Source organism: Artibeus jamaicensis, unplaced genomic scaffold (assembly GCF_021234435.1).
Source record: "Artibeus jamaicensis isolate MK-2021 breed Jamaican fruit bat unplaced genomic scaffold, CSHL_Jam_final contig_1715, whole genome shotgun sequence".
Classification (NCBI taxonomy): domain Eukaryota; kingdom Metazoa; phylum Chordata; class Mammalia; order Chiroptera; family Phyllostomidae; genus Artibeus; species Artibeus jamaicensis.
The window spans coordinates 389866-409058 of record NW_026521335.1 but is presented as its reverse complement, the minus strand read 5'-3'; the positions used below and the strand labels follow the sequence as shown (position 1 = coordinate 409058).

The window sequence follows — 19193 nt, the reverse complement described above, 5'->3', positions numbered from 1 at the left end:
ATTTTTGAGGTTGTTTCCACAGTTATAAAATGAGAAGAATCTCTACTTCAAGAGTGTTGTAAGGATTAAATGTTAAACATTTATTGTGTCACTGGGATAAAGAGAAACATATAGACCAACAGAATAGAATTGAGAGCCCAGAAATAAGCCTCACATATATGGCCAGTTGATTACTGACAAGGGTGCCAAGGCCATTCAATAGGGAAAGGACAGCATGTTCAAAGAATGGTGCAGGGAAAGTGGATATCCACATGCAAAAGAATGAAATTGGATCTGTTTTGCACACACACACACACACACACACACACAAATTAATGTGAATTAGATCAACAACCTAAACTTAAGTGCAAAAACTATAAAACCCTTACGAGAAAACATAGAGGAAAATCTTGATGACATTGAATTTGGCAATAATTTCTTGGCTATAACACCAAAAGCAGAAGCAACAGAAGAAAAATGAGATAAATTGGATTCATCAAAATTTAAAACTTTTGTGTATCAAAGGACACCATCAAAGAGTAAAAAGTCAATCCACAGAGTGGAAGAAAATATTTCAGAGTCATATATCTGGTAGAGGATTACTATCCAGAATATGTTTTTAAAACCCCCACAAAGCTCTTATAGCTCAACAGCAAAAACCAACCCAATTCAGAAGGATAATAGGCCAAGTATTTAAACACATATTTCTCCAAGAAGATATACAAATACAGCCAATAAATACTTAAAAAGATGCTTAACACCATCAGTCACCAGGGAAATGCAAATCAAGACCATAAAAAATACTTCACACACATTAGGATAGCTACTATTAAAAAGCCACAACAGAACATAAAAGAGTGCCCTGGCTGGCGTAGCTCAGTGGATTGAGTGCGGGCCTGCGAACCAGAGTATTGCGGTTCAATTCCCAGTCAGGGCACATGCCTGGGTTGCAGGCCAGTTCCCAGCAGGGGATGCATGAGAGGCAACCATACATTGATATTCTCTCCCTCTCTTTCTCCTTCCCTTCCCCTCTCTCGAAAAATAAATAAATAAAACATTTTTAAAAAAGAACATAAAAGAGTTAGTGAGGATGTGGAAAAACTGCAACTAACACTGTTAGTTGGAATGTAAAATGGTGCAGCTGCTATGGGAACACAGTGCGGTAGTTTGTCAAAAAAGTAAACACAGAATTACCATATGATCCAGCAATTCTCCTTCTGGGTTTAAACCTGGAAGAATTGAAAGAAGGGTCTCAAAGAGATACATCTATGTTCAGAGCAGCATTATTCACCGTAGATAAAAGGTGGAAATAAATGAAGTGTCCACTGATAGATGAATAAGTAAACGAAATGTAGGATATATACATGACAGAATATTATTCAGTCATTCAAAGGAATGAATTTCTGATACATGCCACAACATGGATAAGCCTTGAAAATATGTTAAGTAAAATAAGCCAGACAGAAAAGGGCAAATAGCATATGATTCCACATATGTGAGGTATCTAGAATAGACAGATAGAGACAGAAGGAATAGAGGCTACCAGGGGCTGCAGAGATGAGGAGTAAAGAATTATTGCTTAATGGTTAGCGTTTGTGTCAGGGGATAAAAAGTTTTGGAAATAGATAGTTGTGATTAGCATGCATCGTTGTGCATGTACTTAATGCTGCTGAATTCTACACTTAAAATTGGTAAGCCCTGACCAGGTATCTCAGTTGGTTAAAGCATTGTCACAATACGCCAAGGTTGCAGGCTGAATCCCTGGTCAGGGCACATACGAGAATCAACCAGTGAATGCGTAAGTGGAACAACAAATCAATGTTTCTCTCTGTCTCTCCTTTCCTCTCTCTCTCTTGAAAAAAAAGAAGTTAAAAATGGTAAATTTCAGGTGTTGTGTGTGTGTGTGTACATATATATTTTTTTATTTAAAAAATGTGGTGCCCGGTGCATAGTAAGACTCAATAGGTCATTGTTAGTGTCATATATTCAGTGAAGAAACACATATTTATTGAGCATATAAGAGCCGGACATTGTACTAAGCACTGGGAATATAATGGTGAGAAAGACAAAGACTCAACCCTGCAGACAACCGCAAATGTGATGGGGGAAGAAAAACAAATAAGAAATAAATCACAACATATTACAGGACTAAACTACTATTGCAGAAGTTAACATATCAAGGTAAACTAAGGACACAAAGAGAATGAACAAAACAAGTATATAAACAAACAAAAGCCCCAAACACTCACAGAGGCAAACAGTTCGTAGCTACCAGAGGGGAAGGGGGTGGAGGAGAGCAAAACAGGCAAAGGGGGTAAACTGTATGGTGATGGATGGAAATTAGACTCCTGGCAGTGAGCATGACGTAGTACATACAGATGGCAAGTTATAATGTTGCACTCCTGAAACTCATGTTATAAGCAAATGTTACCTCAATTTTTAAAAAAAGATGCACAAAAAGAGAGCTGGTGAAGGGATCAGGGAAGGCATCTCAGGGAACATCCAACTGAGTGCAGGTAGGTGTACAGGCAAGGAGAGAAAACGTGCTGTCATCCAGAAATGCATCTGGGGACAAATTACTAGAGAGAAAAGCATGGTTCAATCACGAAGGGCCTTAAAATGCCTTGCTAAGTGATCTGGACTTCATCTTGAAAGCAATAGGAACCAATTACCAACATAAGCAGGAAAGTAAAAAGAGCAAGATTGCAATTTAGAACGATCATTCTGGCCAAAATGTTAAAGGACTGAAGGCAGGCATTACTGGTGCAAAATGGCCACCTGGCTACTGTAGTAATCCAGAAGAGTTTTGTTGGTAGCTGGGACTAGGGTTGTGGCATTTAGTCACTGAGACAGCCAGAAGGGGCTAAATGGATGCTGGTGATGACTGAGGAGAAGGAATCATTAATCAGGTTTCCGGCTGACACACCTGGGGGTTTATCTTGCTACCATTTACTGAGTTCTATGTGTCAGACACTATGCTAATTACTTGACATGCATTAACTCAATCACAAACCTATAGGCACAGTTATACTCATTTTACAGGGCAAACAAGTTTATGTTAAATAATTTGTCAAGAACGTGGCTGAATCAGATTTTTTGGCTAAGTAAAAAACTATGTGTAGGTAGCTGGCACATATGGATGGAAACTCCAACATTCTCCTTTCCCTTCAATTACTTACGTCTACCACACCATGCCGTTATCACTTCATCTCACTAGTATACGGTGAGTTATTATACCTTACATTTTCAGCTAACATTTAGGCAAACTCATTTTGTACTTAGTGCACTTCTGAAAACTTTATTTTTTATCGTTTAAAAGATTTTGTTTGTAAAGAGGGAAAGGGAGGGAGAAAGAGAGGGAGAGAAACATCGATGTGCGAGAGATACATCAATCAGTGGCCTCTCGAGTGCCCCCTACTGGGGACCTGCCCACAACCCAGGCATATGCCCTGACTGGGAATTAAACAGGTGACTTTTCAGTTCCCAGGCCAGCACTCAAGCCACTGAGCCATAACAGCCGGGACACACTTCCGAAAATTTTAAAGTACAATGTCAAAGTTACTCACAGTCCCAATTTTAAGGGATACCTGTTTCCAGAGCTTACTAAACATTGTAAGATCCTTAAATTGGGATTGGAACAGCCCTGCCAGAGGGAACCCAGTGTACCGCTGAAAGATGTCACAGGTGCACAAGATCAGGGTAGGAGGTGTTGTATCTATCACCCTGCAAGTGTGTGATTAACAAACCACCTCTCCAAAACCTAGTGCAGAGATAAAAAGATTAAGGCAATTCCTACTTGTCCTATGACCAAAAGTTATTTTCTGGCTTCCCAGGCCAAGGGAGTGAAAGGTCTTTCTTCCTACCATAATAGGACAAGCTGATTAGAACTTCAGCCGGCCAGTCAGTTAACCCTCTTTACACTTGAGGCCTCTCTGATTGGCTGCTAAAGCCCATCATTGTTCACTGATATGGGGGGCATGGACCACGATCAGGACTCGAAACTAAGACAAGCAGGCGGTAATTTCAGACCAAATTACATTCTAGATCTTAGCCACACCTTAGCGTTTGGGAGGGAGCACAGAAGCAGCTTTAAACTCAGAGGAATACTGGCAAGTACGGACGTGGTTCTACCACCACAAACATACCCTGCCATCCTGCAGTGGCCAGGCCTTCATGCTGCAGCAAATGCAACTGGCAGATGACACTGTGGTATGGATCAAAATCACAGAAAAATGATGTATTAAAAACTAAATTCAGAGACTGGAAGGTGATTCAGAAGTATCAAAGTCTAATTTGTTAACTTTTTAAAACGAAGTTGTACAAAGGTGACAAAGTCGAAGACTATCTGTATGTAAAGTTTCTCCAACTACAGAGGAAGTTTCCAGAGGGCCAGGCCCAGAGCTAAACTATCTCTGTGCCATGCGTTCCTCAGCATACGGCTGCCAAATGGAAGACAGATAATCAAGCTCTGAGAGGCAGGGAACAGTGGTTCCAGAATATCTTCTGGCAGGCCTGCTTCATCAGTTAAGTGTGGTATTTGCGAAGGGGAGGATAGATAAAGACAAAATTAAGGCCAGTCATCTGAAGCCATGCTACTACACCACAAGGGGGCGATGTTTGCACACTAGCAATCTTGAGAGGTAGGGGGTTTGGCAGTCCCCTCTGTTGACTTCCTTTTCAAAGGGCAAGCCCAAAGGGCTGCAGCCTGGTTGAGGTGAGCTGGCGGCTTCTGCCCACCCACTGCGTTCTCCTACAGTGGTTGACACCAACTCTCCTGTATCAACAGCATGGCTGGGGGGGGGGGGGGGACGACAATCCAAGAGGAAATACATAAACAGGAGAGGAAGCAGAGCAGCTGGCCTTCCCAGGGGTCAGATGCCCCCAGTTATTAATCACAGACCCAGAAGCGCCTGTTGAGGGCTAGTGGTGGGACCTCCACCTGGAATCTCTTTTGAATAGGACATGGCATCCGAGTCACCCGAAGAGCTTGTTAAACTGTATTACTGGGTTCCAATCCCAAATTCCAATTCAGAAGGTCTCAAGTACTATCCTTGAATCTGCATTTCCAAAAATTTCGCAGGTTATGCGGACACTGCAGATCGAAAATCACACTTGGAGAACTGCTGCTGTAGGTATTGCTGGCTCTGTGCCCTTCTAGTTCTCAACACTACCCTATTCCCTTTTCTACCATCCCCCCCTCAGCCTCCTTCAGAACTGAAGGAATGAGGGAAAACAGGAATGAATGTTAAGAGTTGTGTTAAGGATCCCTTTGGGCAAGGATCCCAGCACTCTATAGTCTGCTTGATGGGTAGGTTCAGAAGCAGAATTTAGTCCAAACACATACATCTTTCCCTTCCTTCATTTACCTAACAGTGGGGGGGTGGTTCGGGAAAGGGTTAACAGATGCTTTTCCAATGGTAAAATCTTGCTTTGTGTTTCATAAAAACTGGGTAGGAAATGGTAAATACATTCCACTACCATTTTAGAAAATTTCCTCATTTCTCCTAGACTACTTAAAAAAATTTATTATAGCAAAATATACATAAAACAGGGGTGTCAAACTCATTTTCCCCGGGGGCCACATCAGCCTCGCAGTTGCCTTCAACAGGCCGAATGTATAAATGTTACTTCTCCTTGCCCTAAACGAGGGGCAAGGAGCTTGGCACTGCTTCTGTGCAGAAACAAGGTGCAGGGCTGGATAAACAAGGTGGAGGCCGGATTCGGCCCACAGGCCTTGTGTTTGCCACGTGCGACATAAAATCTACTGTTTAACCATCTGAGTGTACAACTCAGCGGCATTATACATTCACACTGTTATGCAACCACCACCTGTCTCTGGAAGTGTTCGTCTTCCCAAATTCAAGCTCTGTCCCCACTAATCAGCAATTCTTCATTGTCCCCTCCCAGCCAGCCCTTGGCAACCACCATTCTACTCCTAGACCACTTTTGATTCAGTTTCTCTTTCACTTAATGAAAGAGGGGGTCCACTGCTGACCAGTAGGATTGTTTCTACAAACACAAGCCTTCTTATAAATATGTGATTGCATTTATTGCAAGAAATGTCAAGAGAAAATGGGGTTGCAGAAAGAAAGACTTGGAGACACGATGGGATAGTGGTTTTCCTACTGGGCCCACTACCCACAGGCCTCAGCAGCCCTGCCACGGATCCGGCCGATTCCTTCGCATCAGGAAGTTGATCTTTCGAGTCATTTCCATGTTGTAGATCCTCCGGCAGGTTTCATAGCTTTCCCTCTGTCGGCGGCGGCAGGGCTTCTCGTAGTACCGGCGCCGCTTGATGTCCTCAATGAGCCCATCCATGGTGAGGATTCTGTATGAAGGCAGGTAATGAAGTTAGAAGCTTGGGCTCATTATTATTCCTTTCCAATTTTATAGATGACCAGAAGTCAACTGACCAAGCAACTGATGTGAAGTGGTGGCAATATCGCATTAATTGCCTACTTATAGAGGCCCCAAATAAGAATTTGGGGGAGTAAAGAGCAATTAAATGAGTGGTCCTTGCTCTTGGGGAATTTATAGTCGAGGCCGTGTTCTCAACCTTTTCTCTCCCACAGCATGCCTGAGGGATACGACAGTCCCGTAAGAACAGTGGCTACCTGTGGCAGTGATTCTCAACCAAGGGGTCAATTCAGAGTCTCCACACAGGGCGAGTCATTGTAGTAGCAATAAAAGAAAATCAGTGAGAGTGATTCTTACTTGATGCTTAGTGGAAAATACAGTTCCATGATTACTGTGTTTAAAAACTGATATAGCTGAAGTCAGTAGGTCTGAGAAATCTCTGGATCTACTCAATACAGGCAAAGAAGAGACCCTCATCACATCTGTGACACAAAAGGGAACACTAAAGTAACAGCCTCACCCATCATTTTCCCATGTTCCACATGCTCCCACCCACTACTCTGCTGACCGGTCCCTGAACATGCTCTAACACCAAGTCTTTACTCACGCTGCCCCCAAAGGTGCCTAGAATGCCACCTTTGCCTCCCAGCCACCAGCTTTCTGGTGGAAATTTTCATCTTTTTCATGCCAAACCCAGATGTTACCTCTCCATAAAGCCTTCTCATCTTCTTTAATTAAAGGAAACCATTTACTTTATTGTAGACCCACTCAGCAATTATTTCACTCTGCTCTTCCGTTACTTACGCAAACATTTCCCTCATTAGACTGAAAATCCCCAAAGGCAGAAACCACATTTTATGAATCTTTAAGTGTCCATAAAGCTGAGCTCAATCTGTTTTTTTTCTGCCTCCCTAACCCCCTGCCAGTTCCTTGCAATCCAGCTTCTTCTGTGGGTTTATAACACACCTAACTCAAACTCACCTCTTTGCTTTGTTTTGTTTTTAGGATTTTACTTATATTTTAGAGAGCGGAGAAGAGAGTGAGAAAGAGAGGGAGAGAAATAGCAATGTGTGAGAGAAACATTGATTGCCTCTCAAATGCCCCCAGCCACAGACCTGGCCCACAACTCAGGCATGTACCCTGACTGGGAATCAAACTGGTGACCTTTCAGTTTGCAGGTTGACTCTCAGTCCACTGAGCCACACCAGCCAGGGCTCATCTCTTTGTTTTTACTGAGCCAGGAAGACATGGGGGCTTATTTCATAATTGATCTAATCCCTGGACTCCTGAGAGCTCTGGCTCCAATCTGTAATTTGTCGCTCCTTCTCAACCCACCATCAGCTGACCCTGGGGAGACTGGAGGCACCTGCTGCTGCTGCCCTCCATTCCTGGCATTGTTTACATGGCCCCATTCCTGCTTTCCCTGCCCTTTCATTACATGTGACAAGTCACAAACACAAATGGAAATAAGGAGGTTGAGACGCGGCTATTATAATTGGAAGAAGGGCACACAGGAAGAAGTTATATAGAGAAACCACTAGCTACTTCTGCCCAGTAGGAACCCTATTTATTGCTTCTATGTTATAATACAAAGCCCAAGATAACAACAACAGATTGAACATGAACTTGAAAGGATTTGAGCTTTGGGTAAATTACAAATGTGAACAGACACGGGAACCACTGTGCCTATAGGATCTCTCCCAACCTCTTGCTGCTTAATATTGAGAATGATTTGTAGGCTACTAGAGAATCGTATTTGTATAAATCAGTTTGTCCAGGTTTTAGTGGCAGAGAAATGAGAGTCTAGGGAATTGCCGTGAACTACCAGAAGCAGGAGAAGCAGGTGATTTGGGTTCTGTTGGAAACACTGTCATACCCAGAAGTCCATGTGGACCCAACACTAGTCTTACAACAGACAAGTCACTAAAGACCAAAAGATTCAATATTTGGCCCATAAAGGATCTCCTTTGTTGGCTTTCTTCCTCAATTTACCCTTAAATATCGGCACCCCTTCAGATTCTGACTATAAACCATTTCGTTTCTAGTTATTTGTGATTTTCTTACCCTCTGCCAGTGAGCCTCAACCATGATGCACAATGCACCCACCCCACACGTGGTTTTTAAAAGGTACTGATGCCTAGGCCCCATTCCTCAGATTCAGACTGACCGACTCATCAAGAGTAGGATCATGCACTGGAAATGTTGTAAAAGACCTCCAATAATTCTAATGTAGAGCCACATTTGAGAACCGATCTGGCACTCCTAAATCTCTATCTCTAACCCCAATCTTAACTGAGAGGTAGATTATTTCCAAATGCCAAAAAAGCATATTAATTATCAACCCCTAAAATCTATCCTTGCTCCTCTATACTCTGTTAATGGTATCACTGGTTACTCAAGTTAAAAATCTCAGTATGTTCCTGGACTAGGAGTTCTTCTTTACCTCCTACATCCACAGGTACTAAATCCTATAAATTCTGCATCTTGAAATAGTTTAGATCTTGTCCTTTTTTCCTTTCCTATGGCCACAGTTCTAATTATGGTCTTTATCATCTTGTACTTCGAGTCAACTGGTCATTTAATCAAAAAGTATTTATTAAATCCCAACTCTGGAGACCACATACTATGTTAAATGCTAAAGAGAGAAAAACTTAGACATGGATCCCTACCTGAGGTCTAGCAGAGAAGACAATTATACAAGAACTACAAGAGGGTGGTAAGTGCAAAGGTAAGGGATACACTGCCACAGCAGCACACCGGAGAACCACTTAAACTGGACTTGAGGATGAGAAGGTAGTTGTGAAGGCTTCCTAAACTTATGTGAGTTGTGAAGGGTTAAGTAGGTTGCCCTATTTCCATTCTCCTTCCTTACACCAATTATTGTCCTAAAACATAAACTGGATCGTGTCACTCTGATGCTAAAAAATCTTTTCCAATATACAAAATAGTCTAAGCCAGTGGTTCCTAATCTTGCCTGCACATTACAGTCACCTGGGGATCTTTTAAAAACTCCACCCCCTAGTCCACCCTCCAGATAAATTCAATCACAAGAGGAGAGAAACACAGTGATTCCAATGTGCAGACAGATCTGAGAATCACGAGTGTAAACCTGAAGCCCTAAGCAATTGAGCTGCACCCCATCTTCACCTTTAATAAGTTGCCCTGCAAAGCCTATGCCCTAGTCACACTGACCCGGGTGCCGTTCTCCAAGCACACTGTGTATCTACTTTTTACCTTTGCTCAAGGTGTTCTCTTTATCTGCAATATCACTCCTTTGTTTTTCTGTTTTATGAAATCCTATTTATACTTCAAAGGCCCAAATCAGTAGTTATGTCTATAAACTGCTCTAGGTGAAATTCATCACTCCTTCCCTCTGTGCCAAAGCACAGTGGTTCTTAATCATTATCATGCAGCAAAGGAAGACTTGTTAAAACACAGACTGCTGGGCCACCCCCAGTTTCTGATTCCACAGGTCTCGGGTGGAGCCCAGCAGTGGGCATTTCTAACAAGCTCCAAGGTGCCGCTGACAGTCCCAGGAGAACCAATGCCGTAGCACACTGTGAAGGTCTCTTTTAAAGTATTAATCAGACAATATACATTTAACCATGTTTTTGTTTCCATCTCCTTTACTGGGCTGTGTGCTTCTTAAGGTTAGAGATTAAGCCTTCCCTAGTAAATATATGACAAAAATGAATCCTCTAGGTGACTGACAAATGCCCGCAGCTCAAGGGATTCAGTGACTTTATAACAGACAACATTCTTGGGAATATTGGCTCAGAAAGCTTCAATACTACCTTTAATAAGATGGCACATTCGATTTTAGATAGGGTTTTTCACATCCATGATCCTAATTGCAATCCTTATGAAACTGATCAAGCAGGTAATGTCATCTATTTACAGATTAGAAAACTGAAATTCAGAGAGGCTGACCTGCCCAAGACCACAAAACGGAGCTAGAAGTAGAAATCAGGACTTTTGCTACTGTGCTTCACAATGGTATTCTGCTCCTCAAACAAAACCCACTGAGGTTCAGAAGACAAATTACAGCAGTGCCGTGGGCAAAGCAGACAATGAGGGAGAAAAGAGCTGAGTGAGTTTCCTCAAACTCCTTAACCAGAGGAAAGAGATGGAAGCCGAGAGGACATGGCACAGTCAGGAGAAGGACAGATGCAGACATCTAAGCATTTACTTCTCTCTAGACTTCTTTCACTGCTGTTCAATAAAATCCACTTTTTGGTCTAGACACTATGTACTAGAGGGGGAAAAAAACAGGAAAAAGTCCCTAAAAGAAAAAAACTGGATATGTATTATAAAAAGGACAAGGAGACTGACTGAATTTGAGAATAGACCATAAAATGAACACAGCCCCCCTGGACATGACTTCACCTGAGAAGGGAGTCCTCCTGGAACAACAAAGACAATTTGAAAGCAGGATGAAGAAAACTGCAAAGGGAGGAGGGACTTTAGACACATGCTCAGGTATCCTACTGGAGTTTCAAAAGGGGTTTGAAACAGGAGTGATCATCTTACCAGTAAGCGTTTGTGTAGTGAGGCAAAAAAACAAGGTAAGAAAGAAGTAACAGAAGAATAAAAGAATGGAGGAAGGGAAAGAATGAAAAGATCGGATACCCCCAAGGTAATTGTGGGGCTGCTAATGGTGTTCCCTGGATGGTTCTAACTAGTTCCTACACACAGACCAAATAAATTCCAAGATTCCAGGAGGTGGGGATTCCCTCCCCTACTCTGCACTTTCTAGTTATCCTACAAAGTAGCACAGATTATCTTCAAATGCTCCACAGTTCCTACCGTAGAGGCATCTACTCAGGTCTAATAAAAAGGATATAGGAAGAGCTTTGTAGAACCCACGAAGTAAAAGGAGAAGATGTTAATTAGTGATGTTTCTGCTTCCAAAGGTAGTTCAAGGACTGGAAGACCACGAGCTTTAGCGTAAACAGATCAGCCTTGAGTTCAGGTGCCTGGCAACATAACACTGAAGGAGAAATCAGCTGCCAGTTTCAGTGAAATTTAACAGATTATGTAAAAGGAGCCGGGGGAGGTTGGAGGTGGCAGACTCACATGTCAGTGTAGCTAGCCTATGTTAGGACCAGAGGCTCACCTACCAGAAATAAAAGGGGTCATTCAGGCACGCATCCAGTGTGCTTGTCTTTCCTTGCTTGGGGCCAGCCAATCATGCAGGGCTTCCTAGCAACCCTCACTCTCTATCTCCTCATCCCAGGGCACCAATCAGGGCCCTTGCTTATATAACAAACATTCTACAGTGATCTCACTGGGCAGACACATAGGCTGATGCCTTTGTAAGACTGCCTCTGCCGGCCAAACATGCCAAAGTTTTAACCACCTCTCTCTCCTCTCATTTACTCTCTATCTACTGTTGTAATTAGACCTCAGAATGTATAACTTATTTTTAAACTACCAACTATCAGAAAGCTGAGAGAGAGATAAGGAGAAGCCTAGTGTATAACAGATATATACAGAAAAGGTGGCCAAAGAGAGGACGTTAGGAACAAGCCGAGAAAAACAAGTGAAGAACGCACCAGAAAATGTTGTGTCTGACAGAAGATGGGGGCACCAGAACCAGCTCGTCCATATATCTGCATGTGTAAAAGTCCTTGCCTAGAAAATTATTCTAAGAGCAAAATCATATATATTAAAATACCACTTTATTTCCTGAGGCTAAAATACAACTTATGGGGCTATATATGTATCTAATACTCCAAGATAAAAAGGAATAGAAATGTAGCTTCCTAAAATCTAAATCAACAAAGTAACTGTCCTCCCCATAGACAGTAAAGATCACTGCCACTATACTTATCCAAAGCCGGCTCCTTTCAACCTTGCAGCCTTTTCCCACTGCTTCCCCTAGATAATCCCAGCCACAAAGTTGGACTTTTCCAAATGCATAAGGAAGCCTAAAAGAGATCATCATACCCCAGGGCCTAAGTCTCTGAGGCCTCGATCTTTTCATTTATTTTTCTGTCTAACCACTCCACTTCTTCCTGATTAAATTTCATTTTAAGCATTGTAAACTGATTTTCCCCAAACCTATTACTACACTGGTGTTTTAAACCCTGAAGTGAAGAAAAAGTAATGCCACGTTTCTTAAGATACCTGACACAGTGCTAAGGGTACTTACTATGGAGAGACAAAAGTCCCTGAATAAATTTGATGCATCTACCTGGAACACCAATTTTCACTTGAGTGGGGGTGAGGGTGTTAACCCTAAAAGAGATGTAATGGCAACAAATTTTTTAAAATTTACCTAAAATTTTATTTAAAAAAGACAGGGAAACAGACATAGAGAGAGAGAAAGAGAGGGAGAGAGGGAGAGAGAGAGAGAGGCAGGCTTCAAATACTTTCCCTGTTGTTTGCATATCGGAGATACTGCAGATTTGGTTCCAGACCACTGCAAATAAAGCAAGCATCGCAATAAAGGCAGTTATAATCTTTTTGCTAGTGGAGAGGGGGGGGTCTCCCATCATTTGTTTAAAAAAAAAATACCACCCATAAATAAATAAAGTGAAGTGCAATAAAACAAGGTATGTCTGTGGTTCCTTCACCCTCTGCTATTAAGGATACTTCAGTGGAAAGGTTTGACAAACACTAAAGTAAAAGACTGACAGAGATAAGAGGAACATTCACATCCATTAAGTAAATATTTACTGAGAGCTTTCTATGTACCAGACACTTGGAGTAATGCAAGGATATACAAATGAAAAAGCCCTGGAGTCAATCCTTAAGAAGCCTATCATAATCCTGGCAGATTTGGGCATTAAAAAAAAATGCTGCTGGTCAGATACTGCCATCCAGAGACTAATTTAGTTTGAGGTTGGGCCCTGGCAGTGAGAATTTTTTAAAAGGGTTCCCAGGTTATTCTAACTGGCAGCCCGGGTTGAAAACCACGTGGTGTCACAGTGACCAGTCTCCTGCTGTTTCTGACTACAACGGACCCTTAAAAGAAGTATAGGGCTGCTGTGTCACTAAAAGAATAAAGGACAAAAGAAAAAAATTTAGAGATATTTGGAAAGGGCCTAAGAACAAGGTCTGAAATAGGGTCAGGTTAGATGGCAAAAGGCATCCAAATCTTCACCTCCCCTCATTCATTCATTCATTCATTCATTCATTCATTCATTCATCCTTCACCTACCACCCACCTGGGATCAGAAAAGACTTAGATAAAAAAGAAAACAGAAAAAGCAAAACCATGTCACCCCTCCAGACAGAAAAGTAGAAATACATTGTTTTCCAGGTTTTAAATTGTTTAAGTGGAATTGGGGGATGAGAAAGCAGTGCATACAGAGGAAATACATACTGTTATTTTAAAATGAGATTAGCAACAGAATAAATAGGAGGAGCCTCAGCTGAAAAGTTATCACTGTCTATTAAAAAAGCCATTCAATACCAACAGCAAACTAAATCCTCATGGCAAAATAAAGCTTAATTATTTTCTAATTTTCTCATCTCTAGGCCACCTTGAGCATAACCCAATTGACCAAGGAAGACAGAGAAAAACTGCTACAGCGAACTCTCAATCTCTCAAAATAAACAAATTGTCCACAAAGCAAAACCAAAAAGGTAAAAACTTCTTTAAAATAGCTTCCAAATTATGGTAATAGCTAACACATAATCCCTATTATGTGGCAAGCACTGTTCTAAGCACTTTAATTACAACAAATGAATCCTCACATCAACCCTATGAGGGTACTACAGAGTTCCACTTTACAGATGAAAAAAGCGAGGCAGAGAGACATTAAGTAGCTCACCACAGATCACGGAGCTAGCAAGCAGCAGAGCTGGGATCTGAACCAGGCAGTCGGCTTCAGGGTCTGTGCTCTTAACCTCGTTTATGTGAAAAAACTATTTTCAGGCTGTGGCTTGGCCAAAGGTATTAAAGTTGTAGCTACCTTCTTGATTTTAAGAAATGGTGTGATAAGTACAATAACACTGCAACACAAATTGTTTCTGGCTTTTGTCAAAGTAACTAATTTCCTAAAAACAAACTTGCTTTTGCGTTATTTGCACTTTAGGAATAGAGGATGTGAAGGATGCTACAGTTGAGACTTTGAAATCTGTTTTACCATAAGTAACAGCTCCCCTTTGGCATTCCTCAATAATACAAACATCTCAATCATCCTGACTAGAAGGCCCACCAAAATATACCACACAGAAAAGGACTTACAGAGAGAAGTCAGAAAAAAAGGTGGAGTAAACTGTAAGACTTTTCCTCCAAATTTAGCATTTCATCTCATTAGCTAATAATTCACTACAGAGTCTGTAAGACATTCATTCTGTGCTTTCAATTATGGGCAGAAAAGGTTGTAAGGTCATGAGACATTACAACCCTTTCAAAGACATGCCACTAGAAGGAATGAAATAGGAGAGGTGGGAATGAGCAGTAATAGAAAAAAATGAAAGGGGGCATCTCACCACTGGGTGGGTGGGTAACTGATTATTTTCACTTTCAACATAAATGGTAATGCAGAGGGCACAGCTTCTGCAAGAGGATATGACTGGCACACACAGACACCGAATGAGGAAATGGGGCTGACTAAACATCAAATCATTTTAAAAGACACACAAACCATCATGAGCCAGCAACTGCTTTTCACTTATTCGGCTCCTGACAACATCTTTGCCCTCATGTACTGTGGTTTTCTGCCATCCAGCCAATCACACCAAGAACTCGTTGCTTTGCTAAGAACTAGGTTCTATTGGAGAATAACTGCCATAGGTATCTCCATTTCCAGAGAAACTACTAAATAAACTCATAACACAGAGCAAAGAACACGGTACTAGAAATATGTGTTTTAGCCCTGGCTGGTGTAGCTCAGTGGACTGAGCATGGGCCTGCAAACCAGAGGATCGAGGTTCAATTCCCAGTCAGGGCACATGCCTGGGTTATAGGCCAGTTCCCACTGCAGGACAGTTACCAGCAGGGGACGCATGAAAGGCAACCATACATTGACATTTCTCTTCCTCTCTCCTTCCCTTCCCCTCTAAAGATAAATAAAATAAAAATAAAAATAAAAAAAAGAAATATGTGTTTTACACTCCTCTTCATCATTCAATAATTGTGTGACCAAGAAATATAATTTTACCTTCCTAGACCTCCCTTACTTGTGAAATAAGGCCACCACCTTACTGGCCTTAAGGTAGAGGGCCACCTCATATAATCTCTTAAAATCTATTTCATCATTTCTTTGATAATTCAACTCAACAAGCATTTGTTTCTCCAAGCTCTGCTTCATGAGGAGAGAGAAAATCATGAATGAGGCATGCTTAAGAAACAAGAGTGCTAAGGCATTCTTCAGCAGGATCATTCAAATCTCTTATAGCATTCAGAACGCTTCAATACAGCGCCTCCACTCCAGGTGATAAGTACACCTCCATCTCTACGTTTCTGCTTATGAAGTAACTTTCCTCTAAACCTATAATGCTTCTCATCTCTTGCTTGCTTCTCCAGGATTCCAAATATGAAATCATCTTTTCCATTAGGTTTGTCCCACACCAATCCCTCTGTCTGCTTTCTATGCATCTTATACTACATTCCTGCTTCCTTGGCAGCCTTATAACTTGATTTTCCCTTTGGCTCTATTTGAGGTCTTGGATAGAATTCAGATTCATCATCATAGGAATGACTGCTGATGAATAAGCTTCACACAGTTAGGTTTCTGAGGAGAACTTCATTTCGAAGACAGTAAATTGAGGGGCTGAGAAGTTTCAAGACTATGCACACCTGGGCTGGCACTGGTTAGACCAATGTACAGCAGGAAAGGGGAGAGAACCACCGCACTTCTCAAGTGAGTTGACTGAGCATGATTCTGGTCCCTTAAGTTACCTGTTTAGGGTCCTGTATGCACCATCCACGTTCCCTTCCTGCACCATCACAGTCCTGGCAATGAACTTCAGATGTTTTGCCATGACTTGGAATTAAGTCTTCACTCCGTAGGACCTAAAGGATGATGGAGAAATGTAAAAGAAAATAGAGAACAGGTCAACAAAACAAAACACACAACAGAATACACACTCTACCGCATGGCTCATTCAGTGTCTGGATATGCAACGTGCTCAATAAGACAGGGACACGTGCAAGTTCTCATAGCCTTCACATCACACACGAATCGTTATCAGGATTCCCTCGTTCTTTTTGCCCATGCGAGCTCTACCACAGGGAAGCAAAGAGGTGGCAGCAGGCAGTCACCACGGGGACTGACGTGGCCGAGCACGAGAGGATCCGGACGCGCCGCAGAGCCCCCCCTTCCCCCATGACCTTTCACAGCTCCAGGAGGGTTGGGGTGGGAGTTGGAAACCGAGTCTTTCTCCATCTTTAGAAAAGGGGACAACTGCTCGCAAACGTGCCCTCCCACTGTACCGGCCTTCCTTTCCCCACCCCCTGCATCCGTTCCTCACCAGGCGCCCGCCCGACTCTGCCAGCGCCAAGCTTGCACGCAACCGGAAGCGGAAATACGTAATCCTCACGCCATGCACAGAAACCAATGCTGAAAGGTGGGGGAGGCACCTACGCGGAAACCATGGCAACGTTCTTTCTGTCTCGGGTTGGCAGCCTCTCCAGCCGTCCCCACTAGATCTCCCCCAGACTCTACACATGACAAAGCAAAATACTCGTTACCTTAAATCCCCTGCGAACAACTTCCTCGCCTTCTGAGGGGGTCGATGTCCTAAGGCTCCTGAGATCAGCCCAATTTTGTATCCTTTAATCCTACTAAGTCTTTAATAGATATTTAAGCCATTTTTTGTTTTTTTTGGAAGGAAAATGAAAGAAATAGGCTAGGCTCCCTGAGAATGCTTCCTGTTTTCTCGTCACAAAGAACACTGATTCTTTGAGGTCTGCTCTCCGGATGAAAAACAGCGTCACACCCCTCATCTGTCTAAAAACTAAGGAAAAGAAGCAAAATGAACATACCATGAGTTTCCTATAACATCATCTTTCAGCTGCGTCACTAAATAAAGAACTGGGAAACACCTGCAGGGTTTAAAATGGAAGACTCCTTTGTGTCATTTGCCTTCTAGTGAGACCTAGAGAAATAATTCTTTTTTTGGTCACTATGGAAACAGCTTTCCTTTTATTCTTATGTCACTTCTACATATCCATTTATGGTTATTCACATAAGTTCAGATCCAGTGGCTACTGGAAAATAGTAAGGAACGACTCAAAAGAAGAAAGCAGTTCCCAACCAGGTACTTGTGCAATAAGGTTCTTTGAGTACCTTCTCTAAAGCAGGCGAGTGGCAGGCATCTTCATCAGTTTTACTAATTACTTCAGAGTAAGCCAGGCTCAAAATACCATAATAGAGCTAGACTGGGATATCTTTATGCTTAGCATCGAAGTCTTATTGAATGCCTGCTCTGTACCAGGTACTGTTGATACCATCCAGGGCCTCTTGGACCATCAAAAGACAATATGTAGACATAAAAGATAAATGCAAAATAAGTTATATAGGCTACAGCATAATGTGGTGAAAAAGCACTGGATTAGTAGTCAGGAGATCTGGAGTCTATCCAAATTCTGATTTCAGGCATATGACATCGAACAAGTCACTTAAACCAGTAGTCTGCAAATTACTGCCCACAGGTCAAGTCCAACTCCACCAGTGTTTTTGTAAATAAACTTTATTGGGATACAGCTGTGTCCATTTGTTTGTATATTATGTATGGCTGCTTTGGGCTATAGTGGCAGAGTTGGATAGTTGCAACAGAGACGCGTGGACCACAATGCCTAAAATATTTACTATCTGAGTTTTGCTGATCCCTGACTTAAACTACCAGTCTATTTCCTAATCTGTAAAATGGAGCTAATATCTGCTCTCAATCACACAAATTTTGCCATGGGACTCAGATTGGATAAAAATACCTTGAAATAAAGGAGGGGAAAAGTAATATTTTTGTGGGTCTACTATATACCATACCTTGTACTAGTTCTTTTATGTACATGATCGCATTTTACAGGCCAAAGACTGAGCCCACGTGTACCATGTTCAATGGAGAGAATAACTGGAAGAAGAACTTGAGTTAGAGAACAGCAGAGTTTAGTTGACAGAGCAAGGAAAGACTGGGCAAAGTGAACAGCATGAACATAAGTGCAGAGGCAAAAAGCCTTATCATTTCAGGGACAAATAAGAAAACTGGAACAGAGGGATCATGCAGGGGAGCAGAGGGAGAAATAGGGATCTCAACTGAAGATTTTGGACTTTCATCTCCAAGCACTGGTGAGCCATTAGATTTGAATAGGGAAGAACATGCATAGCACTGCTCTAGGAAAATTTATCTGGTTATCAGTGAGAAGGGAATCAGGGTAAGGAAAACTAGTCAAAGTTCAGACTGGAGAGGCAGCAATGGAATGAATGTGAAGAAATGAATTTTAAGAGATACAGAATAAAAAGGATTTGGTGCCGAATGATACCAAATTTTAAGCCTAATTATCTGGAAAAATTATGGTACCATAGATGGCATTAACTGAAGAAAAAGAGAATGTAAAAAGGCAGAACAGAACACCTTTAAAAGAAAGATGATAATTTTGACTGGCGAGCACCGAAAAAAAGCTCCAGACTATAAACCAACCGGTTCTGTACCACACACCGTGTTCTTGCACAAGACACCTAAGTTTCCTCATCTATAAAATGAAAGAGTAGGATCAGATACAAATGGTACCTCTTGGCTCTAAAATGCTGAAATTTTCAGTAAGTTTTAAGTGTTAGTAATATGTAAATAGAACCCTCCAGCAGGAATGTAGACATTCGGTATATCATCTGGGGGGAAAGATTGTGACAGGAGAAGTTTTTGCAGACTTCTAAAATTGAGGCAATAATTAAAGCCATGAA

The 19193-nt window shown here is 41.9% G+C and overlaps 1 protein-coding gene across 4 annotated transcripts; it reads right to left on the bottom strand.

Moving 5' to 3' along the window:
• Nucleotides 1-6003: 6003 nt before the first annotated feature.
• On the bottom strand, nucleotides 6004-16819 carry MRPS21 (mitochondrial ribosomal protein S21). Of its 4 annotated transcripts, none has more exons than XM_037168135.2 (3): nucleotides 16765-16819; nucleotides 16193-16306; nucleotides 6004-6307 (listed from the first exon to the last, which is right to left on the bottom strand). In XM_037168135.2, the coding sequence occupies exons 2-3, from the start codon at nucleotides 16273-16275 to the stop codon at nucleotides 6127-6129; spliced, it is 264 nt and encodes an 87-aa protein (XP_037024030.1). In that variant the 5' UTR covers nucleotides 16276-16306; nucleotides 16765-16819; the 3' UTR covers nucleotides 6004-6126. The 4 variants fall into 4 exon arrangements, with proteins under 4 accessions (XP_037024030.1, XP_037024044.1, XP_037024052.1 ...); XM_037168149.2 differs by lacking the exon at nucleotides 16765-16819 and adding an exon at nucleotides 16569-16744; XM_037168157.2 differs by lacking the exon at nucleotides 16765-16819 and adding an exon at nucleotides 16625-16744.
• Nucleotides 16820-19193: the final 2374 nt, after the last annotated feature.